Source organism: Festucalex cinctus, chromosome 9 (genome assembly GCF_051991245.1).
Source record: "Festucalex cinctus isolate MCC-2025b chromosome 9, RoL_Fcin_1.0, whole genome shotgun sequence".
In the NCBI taxonomy this organism is placed as follows: domain Eukaryota; kingdom Metazoa; phylum Chordata; class Actinopteri; order Syngnathiformes; family Syngnathidae; genus Festucalex; species Festucalex cinctus.
Window position 1 is genome coordinate 2,802,817 of NC_135419.1, and position 18,015 is coordinate 2,820,831.

At 41.8% G+C, this 18,015-nt stretch overlaps 2 protein-coding genes across 8 annotated transcripts in view; one reads left to right on the plus strand and one right to left on the minus strand.

Moving 5' to 3' along the window:
- LOC144025341 (connector enhancer of kinase suppressor of ras 2) overlaps positions 1-8,638 on the minus strand; it is a 67,373-nt gene extending 58,735 nt beyond the window's left edge. For all 6 annotated transcript variants that reach the window (XM_077531216.1, XM_077531212.1, XM_077531215.1 and 3 more), the window contains exon 1: positions 8,265-8,638. In XM_077531216.1, coding sequence (XP_077387342.1) covers positions 8,265-8,328 — 64 coding nt within the window. In that variant the 5' untranslated portion in view covers positions 8,329-8,638. The remainder of the gene's footprint in view (positions 1-8,264) is intronic.
- Positions 8,639-10,634: 1,996 nt separating this feature from the next.
- Positions 10,635-17,883, plus strand: hdx (highly divergent homeobox). 2 transcript variants are annotated; one of them, XM_077531508.1, is made up of 11 exons: positions 10,635-10,814; positions 11,473-11,651; positions 13,051-13,197; positions 13,324-14,439; positions 14,517-14,567; positions 15,478-15,624; positions 15,967-16,168; positions 16,257-16,336; positions 16,973-17,071; positions 17,193-17,315; positions 17,420-17,883. In XM_077531508.1, exons 2-11 carry the CDS (start codon positions 11,553-11,555, stop codon positions 17,663-17,665), a joined length of 2,310 nt encoding a protein of 769 aa, XP_077387634.1. In that variant the 5' UTR covers positions 10,635-10,814; positions 11,473-11,552; the 3' UTR covers positions 17,666-17,883. The 2 variants fall into 2 exon arrangements, with proteins under 2 accessions (XP_077387634.1, XP_077387635.1); XM_077531509.1 differs by lacking the exon at positions 10,635-10,814 and adding an exon at positions 10,910-11,125.
- The last annotated feature ends 132 nt before the right edge of the window (positions 17,884-18,015 follow it).

Here is an 18,015-nt window from a genome sequence, read left to right on the forward strand (position 1 = left end):
TCATGTTTGAACAGCATTAAAATAAAAATATTAAGGCTTAATGTGCCGTTCATATAACATTCTTCCATGCTCAAGGTGTGAATCCTAAAAAAAAAAAAAAAAAAAAAAAAAAAAAAAAAAAAAAAAATCGATTCTGCCGATTATTGAATCGATTCGAGAATCGCGCGATGTAGTATCGCGATATATCGCCGAATCGATTTTTTTTAACACCCCTAATATATATATATATATATATATATATAAAACTAAGCTTGCTGAGTCTTCTTCTCTTGAAGACTTGCGTCCATTTCCCTGCCCCCTAGAGTTCCGCCAAGGAATTGCTCAATAAGTCATCAACAATGTAGCCATTATAGAGTAGCTGACTAGCTGTATATTAACTACAAATATTGCGATACTTGCGTGTATCGATAATCTATCCGGCGACAAAGCGCAAGTACTCAACTCTTGAGTAGTCGCCGATATCAATAGTTTTTGAAAATTAAAAAACAAAAACAAAAAAACAAAAAAAAAACGGACAGGTAATTTGAAAGAAATACTTATATTCTCTAATATAGCCTTTTCCTTAAAATTGCATGAAATTATTGGCAATTTTATATTCTTCTTCTCAATTCTCATTTCTAGTTCCTGATCCTCAAATGGCAACACGAGGGTGAATCGTGAGTACCGTTACCAATGCCTTGTATCAGTACTCGCACATCCCTGTCAGTGTTGGGACATTTATCCTAATGTTAACCGCAATAAGACAACTTTGCATAATGTTGATGAGAACACTTTTCCCCAATATCTGAGAGTTGCCATGGACAATATGTTTACGTTGAACACGCAAAGTTTGAACATGATCCAAATAAAACTGTGAATTGTGTTCTGAGCACAAACAGAAGCAGATGGACAATTTGGAATCCAATTCAAAGTTCCCTGCGGGAAACAATCGCATCACATCAGACTTAATTGCGTAATATACTGCTTGCTGTCCTGCAACTTGGTGGCCAAAACAAAATACAGACACTTTGAAGTGTATCGTTTGTTGGTTTAGTCAACTTAGTGCATTTCCCACTGATGTGGTTCCAGACAACAAACAAACACATCAGGTGGCAGACTGGCAGTGTTTTCTTTTATTATTATTATTCGTGAAAGTCAAATAAACACAAAATGGTCTACCAGGCAGGCTACAGTCAACCAGCAAATAGAGCTTACTCAAGCAAGCATATTATTCTCCTTCACACGATTTAAAAAAATAAAAAATAAAAAGAAATGGTGCTTGGACAACATACTATTCCTAATAGGGGTGTGCTCAAAAAATCGATACGGCAATATATCGTTGCGGGCCTCATTACAATACACGTATCGACACGCAGGCGTCAGAATCGATATTACTCGTTATCTTTAAGTAGGCAGTTAACGTTTGCCTTTGCAGCTTACATTGTACTAAAAAATACATAAAAACCAGCAGCGTCTTTGAAGTTAATTGACTTCAATTAATGCAAAAAATAGCTCACCAGTGATTGGACACTGTGTCTTGCTAAGAAAAATTAAAACAGAGGAAGAATATCAACATTTATTTACTTATAACCTTAACATGGCACGTGTCTTAATGTATCACTCTTTTGAACACAAATAGTTTTTAGAAGAAAACCGCCTTATTTCTGAGACCCCAGCCAGCTTGCTGGACTATTTTCCTCTCGTCCAACACCGGACCAGAACTCGTGTCACAGATCGCTGTCAGGGGGTAAGTCAGTGCTGATCGCACACACTGGAGGTGAGGATGAAATTGAGATTCATGTCAAAAAATCCGAACGATCCCCTTAACACCTGAACAAACAAAAACAAAATGTCCCCTTTTTTATGTGTTTTTTTCCTCTTTTGAGATCAAACAGACCAATGAGCGTTACTTAACTCATTTACTGCCAGACGTTATCAAAGAAAAACTTTGATATGACAGAGGCTTTGATCATTGATGAAAAAAGATACAATGCTTCCATCCGCTGGCCATAGTTTAGAGTGTTTTAGATTCCACAACCCATTGACCAGGCAGCGCTGCACTTAGACGTTCCACTGAGAAAAAAAAAAAAAAAAAAAAAAAAATTGTTGACGTTATATAACGTTTATGGCAATATACGTCGTGATTTTACTGATCGTTATTAAACGTTTTTGGCGGTCAAAGAGTTAATCACCCTAATAAAAGTGTTGCTCCTGGAACAACAGGTGCAAAAAAGATGCACGCGCACGCACACACAGGACCCTCTGTGTGAGTGTCCGTCCGCCCGGATAGAACCGGTACTTTGATATGATGCCCACTTGCATCTCTCATTCTATGCACAGCTCAGCCATAAACTGTGCTCTCCCCGTTTCTCCATCATGGCCTCGTTTCCTCCCCCCCCCCCCATCTTAGCGAAGCTTTTTGTTCATTTTGCAGCACGCTTTCCCCCCATTCCTAAATTTCTTGCTCCCGTCTCATCGTTCGGAGTTATTGTGCACGACACGAAGAACTATGTCCGTGCGCGTGTTAGAAATGCCGCATGCATATGTGCCGATAGGTTATCCGAGCATGTTGTGGCGGGCATCTGCGTGTGGTTTCGGCCTCCCCATCTTATGACATGTGTTGTGACTCCAACGCGATCAGATCTGGTTTCCATGGTTACCGATGCCCCACTTAAAGCTCCCGCTCCCAAGTTTGTGTGCATATGCGTGTGCGTGTGTCCATAAATGCGTACACGAAGTTCAGCGAAACAGACAAAAACCTTCCTGTTGAAAGGGATTGCAAAATATGCATGCAAAAATATCTAAATGATGAATCAAACCCATTTTATAACTGTTTTGACGTTATAACCACTGCACATTTTTGTTGTATGTTTTTTTATTTATTTTTTTACCCATGTTGCCATAAAGGAACACACATAGAAACAGGTGAATGCTTTGCACATGGGTCTATACAAATGCATTATAAAAACATTTATGGATTTATTTTGCTTGTTACTGTATAAATAAAGGAGTGAAAATGATTTTTAGCAACTTACTATGGATATGTTAACGCCATTTGATTGTCTGGGTAGCAGCCTATAGGATATAACCTGCCTCTCGCCCAACGTTTGCTGGGAATAGATCCAGCTTACGCAAGACCATCATGAGCATAAGTGGTGTAGAAAATAGAGGGGAGGGCATATTTATGTTCTTTTTCCAAAATAGTCAATATCATTTACAGTGGATAGCATTTTTTTGGATCATAACCAGTTGTATCAGCATCTTAAACAATTAGGATTTTATTGCACAAAACCATCATCAAAAAAAGGTCATATTTCTGATGTTACATACAAGTTTCAAGTGGCAACATGGTTTACATATGCCAGAATTGCCCTTCAGATGATGAGTTTGAAGAGTGAAGAAATAATTTTGCGAAGTTTTCATTCTTTCAAAATGGATTTTCCAGTTATTGTTGGAACGACAATATGCCCACATGTCAGGAATGGTTTACGTTTCATTATGAAGTATTCATCAGTCCATTTACCAAATTGCTTTAATTTTTTTTTTTAATTCAATTTAATCTCAAATTTCCAATTTAAGGAAAGCAAAACACTGCGATTGGTTGGCAACCAGTCCAGGGTGTCCCCCGCCTACTGCCCAGAGCCAGCTGAGATAGGCGCCAGCAGCCCCCGCGAGCCTTGTGAGGAATAAGCGGTCAAGAAAATGGATGGATGGATGGATGGATGGATGGAAGGAAAGCAAAACAGGCATTTGAGGCTGCAAGCTTGACCTTCATGCCAGCAGTTCCTAAAGACTTTAATCTATTTCATAATATTTTTATGTTCCTGGATTGGCTGGCAACAAGTTCGGGGTGTACCCGGTGTACCCCGCCTACCGCCCGAAGCCAGCTGGGATAGGCTCCACCGCCCCCCGCGGCCCTTGTGAGGAATAAGCTGTCAAGAAGATGGATCGAAGGATGAATATTTTATGTTAAAGTTTGCACACACAAAAAAACAGGAAAAAAAGGGATAATTTTGCCTTTGTTTTATTAGGTGCAAAATCCGGTGTGACATCTTACGTCATATAGTGTGACAACTTACCCAATGCTGGGGCAACAAGTCACATATTCACTCCCTCTATTTGATGGTTTATAACTCTGCACTGACACAAAGTATGAACATGATATGAATACAAAAAATATACCTAAGACTTTGGTCTTTCATTTGGTATACATTTCCTTATATATGATGTATTGATTCCAATATATAGATCAAAGTATAAAAAGTGATAGCCCCGGTCTCCCTACAGCGTGCATTTTCGTCCAATTTCTAAGGCTCAAAATTGATCATTTTTCACATTTCAGATGAAAGCTGTCATTTAAACAAAAACAAATTATCAACACATTAACTACTTTTCAAAATCATGTTTTATCACACATTCCGTTTAAAAACATGTTTTGGTGATTATTTCTTGTTTTAAAAACACATTATTTTATTTATTTATTTATTTTTTTCAGAACAATGAACGCCGGTGGTACATTGAGTGTCTTTGGAACACACCCTGCCACATTCACTTTCTGTCAAACACAAATACGCACATAGAGGAAACTCCTCCAGTGTGGGTGTTCAAAATAAATGCTGATGAGTCATCTTTCGATGAGACTTGCCGGTGTTGTGCCGCTTGAAGTCTTTCAGCAGCACACAGTCTAGTCTTCAGCTTAAATAGATTAACCTTGCAGTAGAAAAGATTCCTAAAAAGTGCACCGCTTAAGAATGTGCCACAGGAATGGCACAGGGATATGTATGCTATCTGATATTGATTGAAATCAAATAAAGTAATGCAACTATCATTTATGGAGAAAAAAAAAACAGCGGGCTGAATGAAAAGTCAATTAAATAGTTTTATCATGTTAATGTAAAAAGAACCAAAAATGTATTCACCCATGAAGAACATTTACATTACTTTGTTTAAGGGTAAATTACTTTAATTTGGTCCCTGAAGTCACTCAGTCTGCCTTATGAATATATGAAACTTGTAATGAACTACTTGTTAAAATATCACTGATATGGAATGCTGAAAACAATTTTCAATCCTAAATAAAGAGGATTTACCCAAAGCAAATCATATTTTACCTATTAATGTATGTTGTACCCCAATTTATTATGGAGGAATTGTCTAAAGATTGAATCGGCCCTTGTTAAGGCACAAAAATTGCTTCAGCACTTCTAAAATTGGCCTCAATGTCACTGCCATAAAGTGACTATGTGCAGAAAACGAGAGCTGATGGGTATTCGGGAAATGAAAGGCCAAAGTAGGATTGTGTGCCTGAGAGTGAATGACATGTTTTGATGAAAATCAATCTCTGAGACCGTTCGCTATATGGAGGCAAGGCATTTTGCACATGAATGTACAGATGAGAAGAGGCTGCTTCACTCCCTGTCCACTGTCCAGCCCGCACAAGTTTCGTAGTCAAGGTTTTTAACCAGTGTTGTCACAGATTACTTGAAAAAGTACTGTGATTACTGATTACTTCTCAAAAAAAGTAATCTAGTTACTTTACTGATTACTTTATTGTCAATTTGTCAAAGTAACTAAGTTACTCAAAAAGTAACTTATCAGTTACCTTTTAGTACCAATTTTCCACCCTTTGCTGCCTCAACATAAAAATGACAACCGGTTACTTAAATAATAATTATGAAAATGCATGAACTTGAAACATGAACATGTTTCTTTGTTTCTGTTTCTCTGGTTTTACAAGACATAAGTGGTTGTAGTATGACACATTACACCTGCAGGCTGGTTACATTTATAAGATTTACAGGCAGAGGCTAGTTGCAACTGTAACGTTTTCTATTTTCTCAAGTACCAGAGCATAACTACAGTCATGTAGATAGGCTTTAATATTATTACCGGTATATGATTTTTGCTCCGGCATATTCTCTCTCAAAGTATGACGAGAAAGACACTGTGGGGCAGCTCAGCATTTTTACTAGGAGGGATTAAGGGTGGGTGATATGCCCATGGTGGGTGATATGAACAATAGATTTGTGATTGATGCTTCGGAATAATATGCTTTGTACATCGCAGGTTTGTTTAGGCGATTGTTTAGGCAGTGGTTATTTTTTGACGTAACCGGCAAACCTCCTCCGTTATTTTGCCGTGAATGTCTCTGATTGGTCAACCAGAAGAGTGAGAAAATGCCGTGATTGCTTGTAGACTTCACTAGCGGGTATGAATAACCCAAATGTGCATATTTACTCCACTGCGCGACAGCGTTAGTTTCGCGGCCGGTTAGCATCACAAACTCAAGTCAACTAGATGGCGAGTTACCGGTCACGGTAAAACAGTCCTTTTCCTCGGCCTCACCAATATCTGCGCATCCTCTTAACCTTAACGGCAACAGTTTTCCTGCACAATTTGCAAATGACTGTAAGTTTTTGCATCATATCTGACGGTCTTGTAATCAAACGGCCTCCACACGACGAAGGTAGCTCACTTTGCCGACAGAACTGGCTGTAGCTCACAGCCTCACACGCTCCGACATTGTTTGTATGAAGGAAATGTAGAACTGCTGACTGTCTCCCTATAGACTACCTGTCGCCTTTTCCTCGAGTTGTATCGCGTTGTTGTGATGTGTTTCCTGAAATTGGATTTGGTGTTTTTAGCCAGCGCAAAGTTTACAACGCACTGAGAGGGTTTTGTGATCTTTCCTGGATAAAAATGCGAAGTAATGGTGGCTGTTATTCCCAATGAGCAAATGCGCCCGTTCGTGGCGGTCCAGCTGCTTCTTCCATCGTTTACGTCGTGACGAGGTAGGAAGTGTCTATTGTTTTGGCGGACTCCTGGCGCTCGCCGCTCGCACGTGTTGGTACACGTGACCCGGGGTTGCGTCTTCCGCTGAGAAAACGTGACATTCGATGTTGACGTCACTCCCAAACGCAAGAGAAACGTTTTCTCCTCGAAATGATCTTCGAAATGGACAACAAAATTTTGCTTTCTGCGAGGTAATAAAAAAATAGTAACGTACAGCTACTTAGGAAAGTAACTTTAATCAGATTACTAGTTTGGAAAAATTAATGCGTTAGATTGCTCGTTACTGAAAGAAAGTAATCAGATTAAAATAACGCGTTACTTAGTTACGCTTTAGTGGCAACACTTTTTAATGCTGTGTTTTTCGGAATCTAGACCCGCTCTCTGTTGTTACTTGGTATTATTAAAACTCAGTTTCCCCAACTTCCATGACTTGTCTGTTCTTGGGTCCTAATTCTACACTTCACGTGACAACTTCATTGTATTTCAGGTTTCCGTCCTCTGTTTGGATTGGTTCGAACTCATTTCTGTTCTGAACTACTTCTATTCAGCGTTTCCTGTTGAAGCCGGTTGACGAGGACAATTAAGTCAAGGGCCTGAGGCGTCCATGTTTGCTCGCTGGCTTGTCCTCTGGGGTTCTCTGAACTACCTCAGCATCGGATCGTGCAGAATCGTGATCCACCATTAAAAATAACGTCGTTATACTTGCCTGCACAAATACACCATTAAGATGGCTGATCACACACAATTGCGGACACCCCCCATTTTCCCCCTTCTCTATCTCTCGTGTCTGTCAAAAGGGCTGCCACAGTTTGTGTCATACTGCTCCCTAGCTGATCAGTGAGTGAGTATCCGTACCCCCCCCCCCCCCCCCCCCACCAGCTTATTAAACATCTCTCATGCATGTGGACATATAATTAATGGCCACTTATTGATACTGACTATTGGAAGGGCTCACCGAATGAGGAAACATAATTCTTAGTGAAGCTTACTGAACAGGCTGACATTCAGGTTTGGTTTGATTTGAGATGCGTGTGCGTGCATGTGTGTTGGGGGGGGGGGGGGGGGGCCAATGCAGCTAACGGCATTAATCATACACATAAGTATAACACACACTGAGTGGTGATATGAGCTTCAAGCATGTGTCAATGAAAGGAGCTGATGACAGATCCTCCACATTCATTGATGAGACCACTGCATGGTGCTTACTCCAACCGCATCAGCAACATCAGCATGTAAGGTTTGCCTTGCAAGGCTCAACAAACCTGACACAATGAATGCTGAGTGTGCTCACTTTTTTTTTTTTTCTTTTTTCTTTTAAGGAAACCCTGCTTACTGCACCACCTCCAACACATCTGCGTTTAAAAGCACTCACTCATTCAGGTAAGGAGAAGCTCCACGAATGCTGCTCACTTCACCACCACCCCATAATCCTCAGTCAGATCACATACAAGCCCGGACGTTGACGTGATTGCAGAGAAGGGAAACTAACTCACCTTTCATCCAGTCCAGCACTTGCTTTGGCGTCCATTTACTTATAGGTTCCATCACCAAAGCCATGATGTCACAGCCTCTCTGCGTTCAACAGCACAGGAATGAAAGCAGGCGACATATGATATAACCGCCTTGTCGGTCACATCTGGAGTGACGTAGCGCCGGATAATTCGGAGCGTAAAGAGACGGTTGTCGGTTTAATTCCCTCCATCAGAGCAATGGCCGGCTGCAGAAACGGCGGACGGGATGCGGTGGTGCAATCTACGTGCACGCACAGACACGCGCTTCCAGCTTACCTCCCCTCTCCTCTCCCCTTTCGTTCTCGTGCCTTCCCGCCAGCAGCTCGCGCGCTGTGAGAAGGGGATTCGCCCCTCCCCTCTCCTCTCCTCTCCTCTCCCCCAACCCACCTCGCCGCTGCAGCATCATAAGGGCCACCTCTCACAAAAGAGACGGGGGGAATGGTGCAACGCACATCATACAGAGAGGATCTCGTTCAGCGCCCCCCCCCCCCCTCCCCCCCTCTTTCCATCCACACTTTTCAGACATGCGGGGTCAGGGAGCGTTTAGGGGATGGGTTGAAAATCATTTAAAATATCGAATATAAAACAGAAGGCAGCAACTGTAATACTAATGTGTTAATCGTGCTAAGATGAGAGAAACAGTTTATGCCTTCTTGTCAACCAGAAAAGGTGAAATGTGCATGACTAATGATCAAGCAACCCTATCTACGCACGGGGATATCCGCAGCAGTCGTCTGCATCTGCACCTCTCGACTGGCGATCAGCTGAGAGGGACAGCGCCCCCTGTTGTGCACCTGAGACATAGGTGACGTCATGGCCTCCCAACACAAACGCATGCTTGTCATCACAATTGACCCGAGAGCTGTGATTACTAATTTTATGCATGATAACAAATTTTCGGCTTTCGGGATCAATCTTATGATCCTATTCAGCAAATTTTATTTACATAAAGCATTATATATATATATTATAATACTGGCAGTGGTTTTCCATGCCCAGGGATCTAGTTGTCCGCATATATAGGAAATCACCGTTACATATAGTAGCCTATTTCCCACTTTATTTGGTCCGAGGGCTGTCCGTGTAAAAAAAAAAATTGACACAGTAGGCTATTTGGTCGCACATTCTGTCTCTACAGTCTGTGGTTGGCCAGTTTTGTCGCGCCGTGACAATGTCATTGGAGGTGTAAGATGGAGACAGAGCGAGATGATTTTTCAAAAGATCATTTTAATAATATTCTACTGTCAGGTGAGGTGATACAGACAGTTTCAGTACAGTAGTTATTGGGTACATATTCATTATTTTCTCATACTACACAGTTTTTCAAAATATTTTACAATATCAGTTTTACTTCAGGACAACATGAAAGCTGAGAATCAGATTTTAAATTTTTTTCTGAACTGCAGTGACTCCCCCCCCCAAAAAATTGCTGTCTAAAGTGTTAGCGTGGATCAGTGGTAGAGTGGTTGTCCCTGCAACCAAGAAGTTGTGGGTTTGATCCCACGTGATTGTAACCACGTTAAAGTATCCTTGAGCAAGATAGTGAACCCCCAGTTGCTCCTGAATCGGCATCAGTAGGTGAATAAGTAGTCGAATGAAAAGCGCTTTCAGGGCCTAAAGTACTATATAAATGAAGTACCATTTAGTATCTATTATTTATCGTTCTCGATCTCTTACATGAACATTACAATATGAAAGCTTTTGTTTCATAAACAATACATAAGTTACTTATGAATGTGTATTGCAGATTTAACAGGCATTTTTATGTGTTTTGTGCTTGTGGAGTTGCCATAGGTTAGTGATCCAAAATGGCCGATTGGCTGACCTGCTGCGCATGCAATCACAGATAGTGTAATGACAGCAAATCATGCATTTGACGGATATATATATACACAATAGCCTTATTTAGCCTTGCAATGTTAACACAAATTTTTAAAATAACATATTGAGTGCCCACATATGGAATGTATTTGTGTTCAGGTACCCCTGCTGATGAATGATTAGGTTCTGTTAAATAAATCCCCGCCTAAAAATGGCTACGTTTCCAGAAAAGGCTAAATATGTATCATGGTTTAGTGAAACAAACTTGATATTATTTTAATTAGTTGCAAAATGCTTACAAAATAAAAGCAATGCCAAGACGTAACAAAAAAAAAAGTCAGTAATGCATTAATGATTTCAGCCGGCACTAAACTTCAACCTACACTTTCTTCAAAAGCAAAACTCTTAAGCTTATGTTGTCAGCTGACATGGAAACAAAACATAAGTCCCTTGTTGTTCGTCGTCTTCCTTCCACTGCAAGGCTCCCTTCTCCACAAAGTCAAGGAGGGGCGGGGCCTCGCTGCTCAGTTTTCAGCCCTCTCCGGATGTCACGATGATCTCGCGCACCGATTGGCCGCCGTCTGTCGACACGTCACAATCATGATTAGAATTGATGATCGGACGGTCTGATTTCATTGTCTAGCAACGGGGACTGTGGGGAAGAAATCTGCTTGAATTCAGAAGCTAATTCGTCTGAATTGGACACAGCAAGTATGGACGTAATTTCATTTTTCGCCTCAGTTGTTTCCCCACCAGCTTTTCTGTTGCTATTCGCTCGACTCCAGGGTCAACGAAATGGCAGCGGCGGGACTCGGGAAATCTCGGGCTTAAAGGAAAAGTTTAGCTGCAGCTGTCCTTTTAAGACAGCTTTGCTAATGCTAACTCGCGTCGGCTGTTACAGACATGGCCGCTCGGGCCTGCACAGATTCGTTTATAGCGAGGGTGCCGACGTGCCGCTTACCGGGGTTGTTGTCTGTGTGTTTGTACGAGACAAGCTGAAAGTGGAGGCACACGCTTCCTGGGTAGGAGGTTTATTTCACAATCGGCGTGAATCCTCGTGCAAGTGGCGTTGCTAATTACCTCTGTTGGGTTTACCTATGCCGACTTTGGCCATGCGCAGTAGTCTGCCGAAATAATGCCGCTGGATGCTTATTGGTCGTACAACGGTCCATGTGATTTTTTGTTTTGTTTTTTGTTTGGGTTTGTTTTCAACCTCCTCACATGTGTTTACTAAATTGGTCACTACCTTTTGTTGTTGTTATGCTGTAACCATAATCGCATGGAAACAACTGCTTGATTTTGTTCCGTATAATGTTTAGCGTTAAAACTCAACTTTTGAGTTCTCTGCTTTGTTTACATCGCTCAACAGTGTGCCAGGTGCACTGAGACAGGATGTGGAGAAGCGAGATGGTGACGACATAAATTCGTGGATGTTTTGCTGTGATCGACATGGCAGCTCCATTCTCCTCCACGGAGCCGTATATACGGTTCTGCTCCTCCAATAGTAGCAGCATGGATTCATGGCCACAGAGACGTGGCCTCCAAACTGTGAGTATATCCATGCTTTTAGGAGAAAAAAAAATCATTTAATACTTTCTTGGGGGGGTTGTTCGCATGGAAACTGTTTTGCACGAGAATATAGCAGGGCAGTAGGATGGCATTTAAAAAAAAAAAGAGGCGTGGCTAGTGTCAATGTACAGTTGCATGTTGACTTTACCACTTCTGTCGCTTCAGATGTGAGGCAATGAGCAATTTCAAAATCTCTGAGGCAAAATCAGTACCTACACAATATAAAATTGACTGTGTTTTGTTGAGAGATGTTGGACACACTTGATGTAAACAAGCTCCACGCCACTTGATGTCATAAACTGCAATCCGTCTCCATCAAAATGTATGCGAACATCTCTACTTAGGTGTGCGTGTGAGTGTGGATGGTTGTTCGTCTCTGTGTGCCCTGCGATTGGTTGGCAACCAGTCCAGGGTGTCCCCTGCCTACTGCCCAGAGCCAGCTGAGATAGGCGCCAGCAGCCCCCGCGACCCTTGTGAGGAATAAGCGGTCAAGAAAATGGATGGATGGATGGATCTCTACTTAGGCCAGACTTGAATCGCTGCAAATCTCTCCAAAGGCCCCTACAGCTTTAGGACAAAGACACTTACCATCCATTATCCAAACAAAATATTGCTGAGACCACTGTAATAATGTCTGAGGTTTAATACCAAAGTGCCGTGTCTCCCATACACTACAATCATACCCAATGTTGTTGATGTTGGCACCTGCGGAAATTGCCGCAAAGCAAGCAGGTTCAATGCGCCGTGCTCTTTGTCCACAAAATGAAATAACTCGAACATAGGCGGTTGATGCGGGCTTTTCAAATGAAGATTCTCAGACGAATTCCTCTGTGATCCTCATTCCGGATAGGTGCTGGAAACACACAACTTTCCCTCTTCTTCGTCAGGGGTGCCAGTTCAAAACATTGCTTTTGTAGTCACGGATTAAACGTCTTCTGCGTGTCTATACAAACTCTAACATCGCAACAAGTTCCCCAATTTGTGAAAGTCATTTTCAAATGCAGGATCATTTAGAAAAGGGGGGAATAAAAACATTCAAATAAATCATGGTGTGACATGAAACCTGCTGTAACACAGCTAAATTACGGAATGTTGGGAGCAGAATTGTTTCTCCATGAGAGCCCTCGGGAATAAGGTGGATAGAAGTATGAGTAGCCATTTTGGGCTCCTGTTATGTATGCTGTCACACTGTATTGACTGTCTTGGATATCAGAATAATGCTAACAACAACACATATTAGCTTAATAGTAAAAGCTGTGTCTTAAAAAAAAGTGGCTTCTTGGCTACGAAAGTAATGGAGTACACAAAGCAGTGAAAGGGAATTACTTAAAAGATCCTCGCTACTTTGTGACATCACCGTTTATTGGGTGCTTTCTAGATGAACCTGCGGTCGGTATTCACAATGGAACAGCAGATGATCCTGGAGCGTTACTATGATAATGGGATGACCAATCAGAGCAAGGCTTGCTTCCAGCTAATACTCCAATGTGCTCAAGAGGCCAAACTGGACTTCAGTGTTGTCCGGGTAAGAATAATGAAATAGCAATGATTTATTCCCCCCCCCCCCCCCTTAGTGCCTTCATTTAACTCAGTTAGTTTCCGCAGTGTTCTGTTTTAAGTATTACTGATTGAATTGTACTTCTCGCTACAGACATGGGTCGGTAACAAAAGACGGAAACTTGCCTCTATGGGAGACCAGAATGGAGGCAAGCCTTATCCCTTGACGAGTCATGGACTTGCTGGGGGACTGTTGTCCAATCACACTCTAGCTCAAGGAGCTCTGTCCAATCATGGGCTGTCTGCAGTAGCGTTGCTCCCAGATGAAGTCGCAGCCGTACGGAATATCCATAATCGTGTGCACCTTCTCCCCGGATCATCTTCCTCCGCTTCTTCTCCCTCTCATCGCAGCAGCGGGGACAACAAAAATAATAATGACCTCATACAAAACAGTATCTACTCTCAGAACTCCAACGCTCGCCCCCAGCCGAAACCGGCAGGTCCCCCGCAGTCAGAATCTGAGCTACCAGCACCCGCTCCCTGCTCATTAATCAGCCAGGCTATGCAGAGCAAAACCAACGCGAGCTCCTCATCTCATCACTCCAAGCTTGTGCCACGCTCTCAGAATCTGCCACCCCTCACGTCTGCCTCTGCATCTCTGGTCTACACTGCTGGAAGGGACATGAAATCCCTCAGGGATGTAGGATTGACCGCAGGGGTCGGAGGCCTGCCTCCCGGCTGGACTCGACCATTTGGTACTGCGCAGACTCAGCCGTGGTCCTCTTCACCTCTGCCCCCGGCTCAGCTTCAGCCCAAATCTGAGACCAATCCGCAACCACAACCCCCTGCGCCGCAAAAGACCCGTCTGTCCCTCCCACTCCAAAACTCGAGTCCTACCTCAGAGCAGACAACCTGCATCCAGCAGATGATGACCTTCGCGGAACGAGGCGAAGGCAGCAGAATTAAGTCTGAACTCGGTTGTTCTTTAAAAGCCCGGGAGATGCAGAGACCAGTTTCACGCACTTTGGACACCAGTCATAACTTCTCCATTGCCATGGAAACGGCAGATGAAGAAGATGAGTGGCAAAGGGAAGAAGAACTGGCAAATATGGCTGCTCAGGATAACGGCCATCAGAAGCAGACAACGACTTTGGTAAAAGACTCGTTGACCACGGCCCGCTTCCAAAATCTGCTACTTAATAGCAACACACCTCATCAGGGCAGCTACTCCTTCACGCAAACCTCACTTTCTATGGATAACAGCTCGCAGGTAGGAAGGGGTTTATGAAGTCGTCCAGCTAAGTGAATTGAAAGCCTGAGTTTAATTGGGTTTTTCTTTGTTTACAGACTTCAGTCAGTGATGCCATGTGGGTTATCTGCAATTCCAGAAAAAGAACAGTGAGTTCCATTGTGCAAAAAGTGCAACATACACTTAAATATTAGGTATATCTGCATACCATAGTTCCTCAAATAGTGGCCATGGATAACACTGTGTACCGTTAATATTGTTTGATATGATTCCAAGATTGGAAAAATTTAGTTTTTAAAGGTATTAATTGCTCATGAAAGGTAATGTTATCACATGAATTATTGACAAACTATTAGCTTCTTCCTGTTGAAAATGGCTGTGAGTCAAATATCCCTTTAACAAAAACAAAAATGCTCAACTTTGATTGTCACTGTCAGTATTACCTGAACAATCTGCTCCTCTCGTAGTGGGCTTGAACTGCACTGAATTGAGCTGAGCTTATTTAGGTTCTGAGGGATAAAGTACATAATTGGATAATCTGATGGTAAGAAGTCCTACCACATTATTCACGGTGTCAAGCAAAATGACATCTTTTGTCAAAGGCAGATTATGTTTTGGTCATACAGTTCTACTGCGCCGGTTTAATTACCGTAACATGACCAGTGATGTGTGTATTCAAATGTACCAAAAAAAAAATTCAAGCATTTACCTACTCTGATTAAGAAACTATTGAAGAGGTACGAATTCAGTCCGGCTTCTTGGTAATATGCTTTTTTTCACAGAGATGTGTCAAATTATTATTTTTTGTACCATATATCCAATGGAGAAAAAAAAAATTGCAGCCTTGATGTCTTTTATAATTTTATCTTTACTGAGACCATTTTTATTGTCTTTATTGAACATGTACGCTTTCTCACATAATTTCATTGCTTTCTCAACTGCCCTATTACAAGCAGCATTATGGTTCTACAATCGCTTTCCTGTTGTAATGACACTTGTTTTTGTCCGGTGTCCAAAAATAGATGTTGCTCAGCATTTTCCGTAACATTTTGTGTTTAGCTGCAGGATCGGACCCAATTCAGCGATGGGGATATCGTTCAACTGAAACGCTACTGGGACAGGGGCATGACCAGCCTGGGCGTAGTGTGCAGGGACAAGATCACTGCTGCGGCAAACCAGCTCGATGTAGATCCTGAAATAGTTAAGGTAAAAATTCCTCGGGGTAAAACTTAAATGTGCAGTGTCTGGCGTGTTCTTTTTGAGTCTCTTTGTATTATTTGAAATGACTCTGTTACTCAAGAACACTGGACTTTAACGCCACCTACAGGACACAGGTGTTCAAGTGTCGTTTAAAATCACAATTCTCTGTATAAGATTTTGTGGGATACTGTATATAATACAACATATACATTTTGACATTTTAAGAGAAGTGTGAGATATTAAATTGAACTTCTATTAAGCTTTTATTCTACTAAAAATGGACATTCTCACCTTTTTTTGTGCACATCTTTCTCACATACCACTGTGTCTTTTGTCCCTGGCCGGCAGACCTGGATCAGCAACAGACGAAGGAAGTACCGTCTCATGGGTATTGAAATACCCCCGCCTAGAGGTGGTCCTGCTGTATTCACAAACACGAGCTCCCCCAGAGTTGAATCTCCAGTGGCGTTCAGCCCGGACGAAGATCGTCTCAGAACACCCGAACTCGGAGATGACTTGAATGATGGGATATCTCTCTGCCTCTCTGAAGGTGGGGGCCGCCGATGCAACACTCTCATCATCGTTTACCTCTCTTTGAACTGTGGAACTCGGTGTTAATGCAGAGCTCTCACCCCCAGATAGCACCGTTGACTCACACCAGAGAGACGAAAATGGAACAAATGCATCGTCGGGTGCTGCGCCACTGGCTAATAATGTGGTACTTAAATATGTCTCTTTCTGTAGTTCAGTCTTGCTAGACTCTTTACAAATACCGTTGTTATTACATTATATAGCTTTGGTCTCCATATGCGGTCTAGGTATGCTTAGTCAGTCAGTTTCACTTTTCGGGCTTATTTTTTTTTTTAACTAATGTAATATTTTATTTTCATTTTTTTATCGTGCCAAGGTGCAAGTTAAGCTAGGATACGTTGGTCTGTTAAAACCAACCAAAATTACACAGATTTTAGTACGGGTATTCAGTTTAGTACTAGGCCTGTTACTAGTTACGTAATACCGTAGATACTGGCAGGTACCTCTCTGTTAATGAAAGAAAAACCCCCAGACAGAAATAGTTTTAATCTGACAAAAGTAATGTAATGAAAATCAAATTAAGAAAATCAGACATTGCTTTTTACTTGACTTGTTCAACATCAACAGAATTATTTTAAAAACAAAATTGTGAAACAGGCCTGGACAAAAAAAAAAAAGATGGTTATCCTTAGAAAAGATCGAAAATAGTAATTTGACCATACGGACGTGTTTTGCACGATAATGTTGGTGATAGTTCATATTGGTGTTATAATAGCACAAGGTGTTGATAACATGACTTTTTATATACATATGCTGTATATAGAAAGTCGAAGTGATTGATGGGGATGAAGAGGAAGATGACGACGAGGGTGAAATGGGGCCCTTAGATCTCGAGCAGATGCAAAGCCTACTTGAATTCAAGGTGAGGAGGACGCACACCAAGACTTGACATTCGAGCCGATCAAAGTGTCTGCAATCCTATTTGCTAACTGACATAACTTCAACTGAAATAATGTCTTTTTTTTTTGTTTCAAACCTCTCAGCATGAGGAAGTGCAGTTCTTAGAAAAAGAGCTAGAGAACCAAAAGCAAAAATACCTGGACCTTGCGAGCTTCACAAAGACACTGCTTCACGCGGTGAGAAATAAAGATGTGGAAAAACAGCAGGTACATTCACAAACCAAAGATGTTTGGTTTGGATAGCAACCGGAACTTGCCAAGTGTTTTTCATTTTTATTTTTTAATTGATCGTTTTATCAACATATGTTCAGGAACTCCTTGCCAGTCTACCTCAGCCTTTGGACCAGGTGTGGGACATGAACAAGGACAGAGGGGCTCTGCCTGATGTTGTGTCCGAAGACAAGTCCTCCAACTACCACATCACCATGACGACAAGTGGTGTTGAACATACACATGATCTAGCAAATGAAGGCTCCCCATTGTTGAGGATGAAAGACGACGTTACTGAGCCCTCTGCATCAGAGGAGCAAATGCAAGGAGTGCAAGAAAATGACTAGCTATGGTATTTCATATGTACCGAGCTTCTGCACAAACATTTTTCCAGTACACAGAAAGTTATTTGAAACAGGAGTTGCTAGCTGTTCATCGTAACAAACACTTGCTCTGTGCCCAGTGCCTGTGGATTGAAACTTGGCTCATTCAATTCATTTTTATTGCACATCATTTGCCTTGCTCTGGTAGAGTCTGGGGAAAATATTAAATAACTTCCAACTCACTTGTGACTGTTTCTTACTCACCAATAACTAAATATGTAAGAGTATATTTAGTAGTATATTATTCATGTCATGCCTGTGGCACAAGATGCCGCATTACACTACGTTGGCGTCTGAGTAAAAATCACCAAATT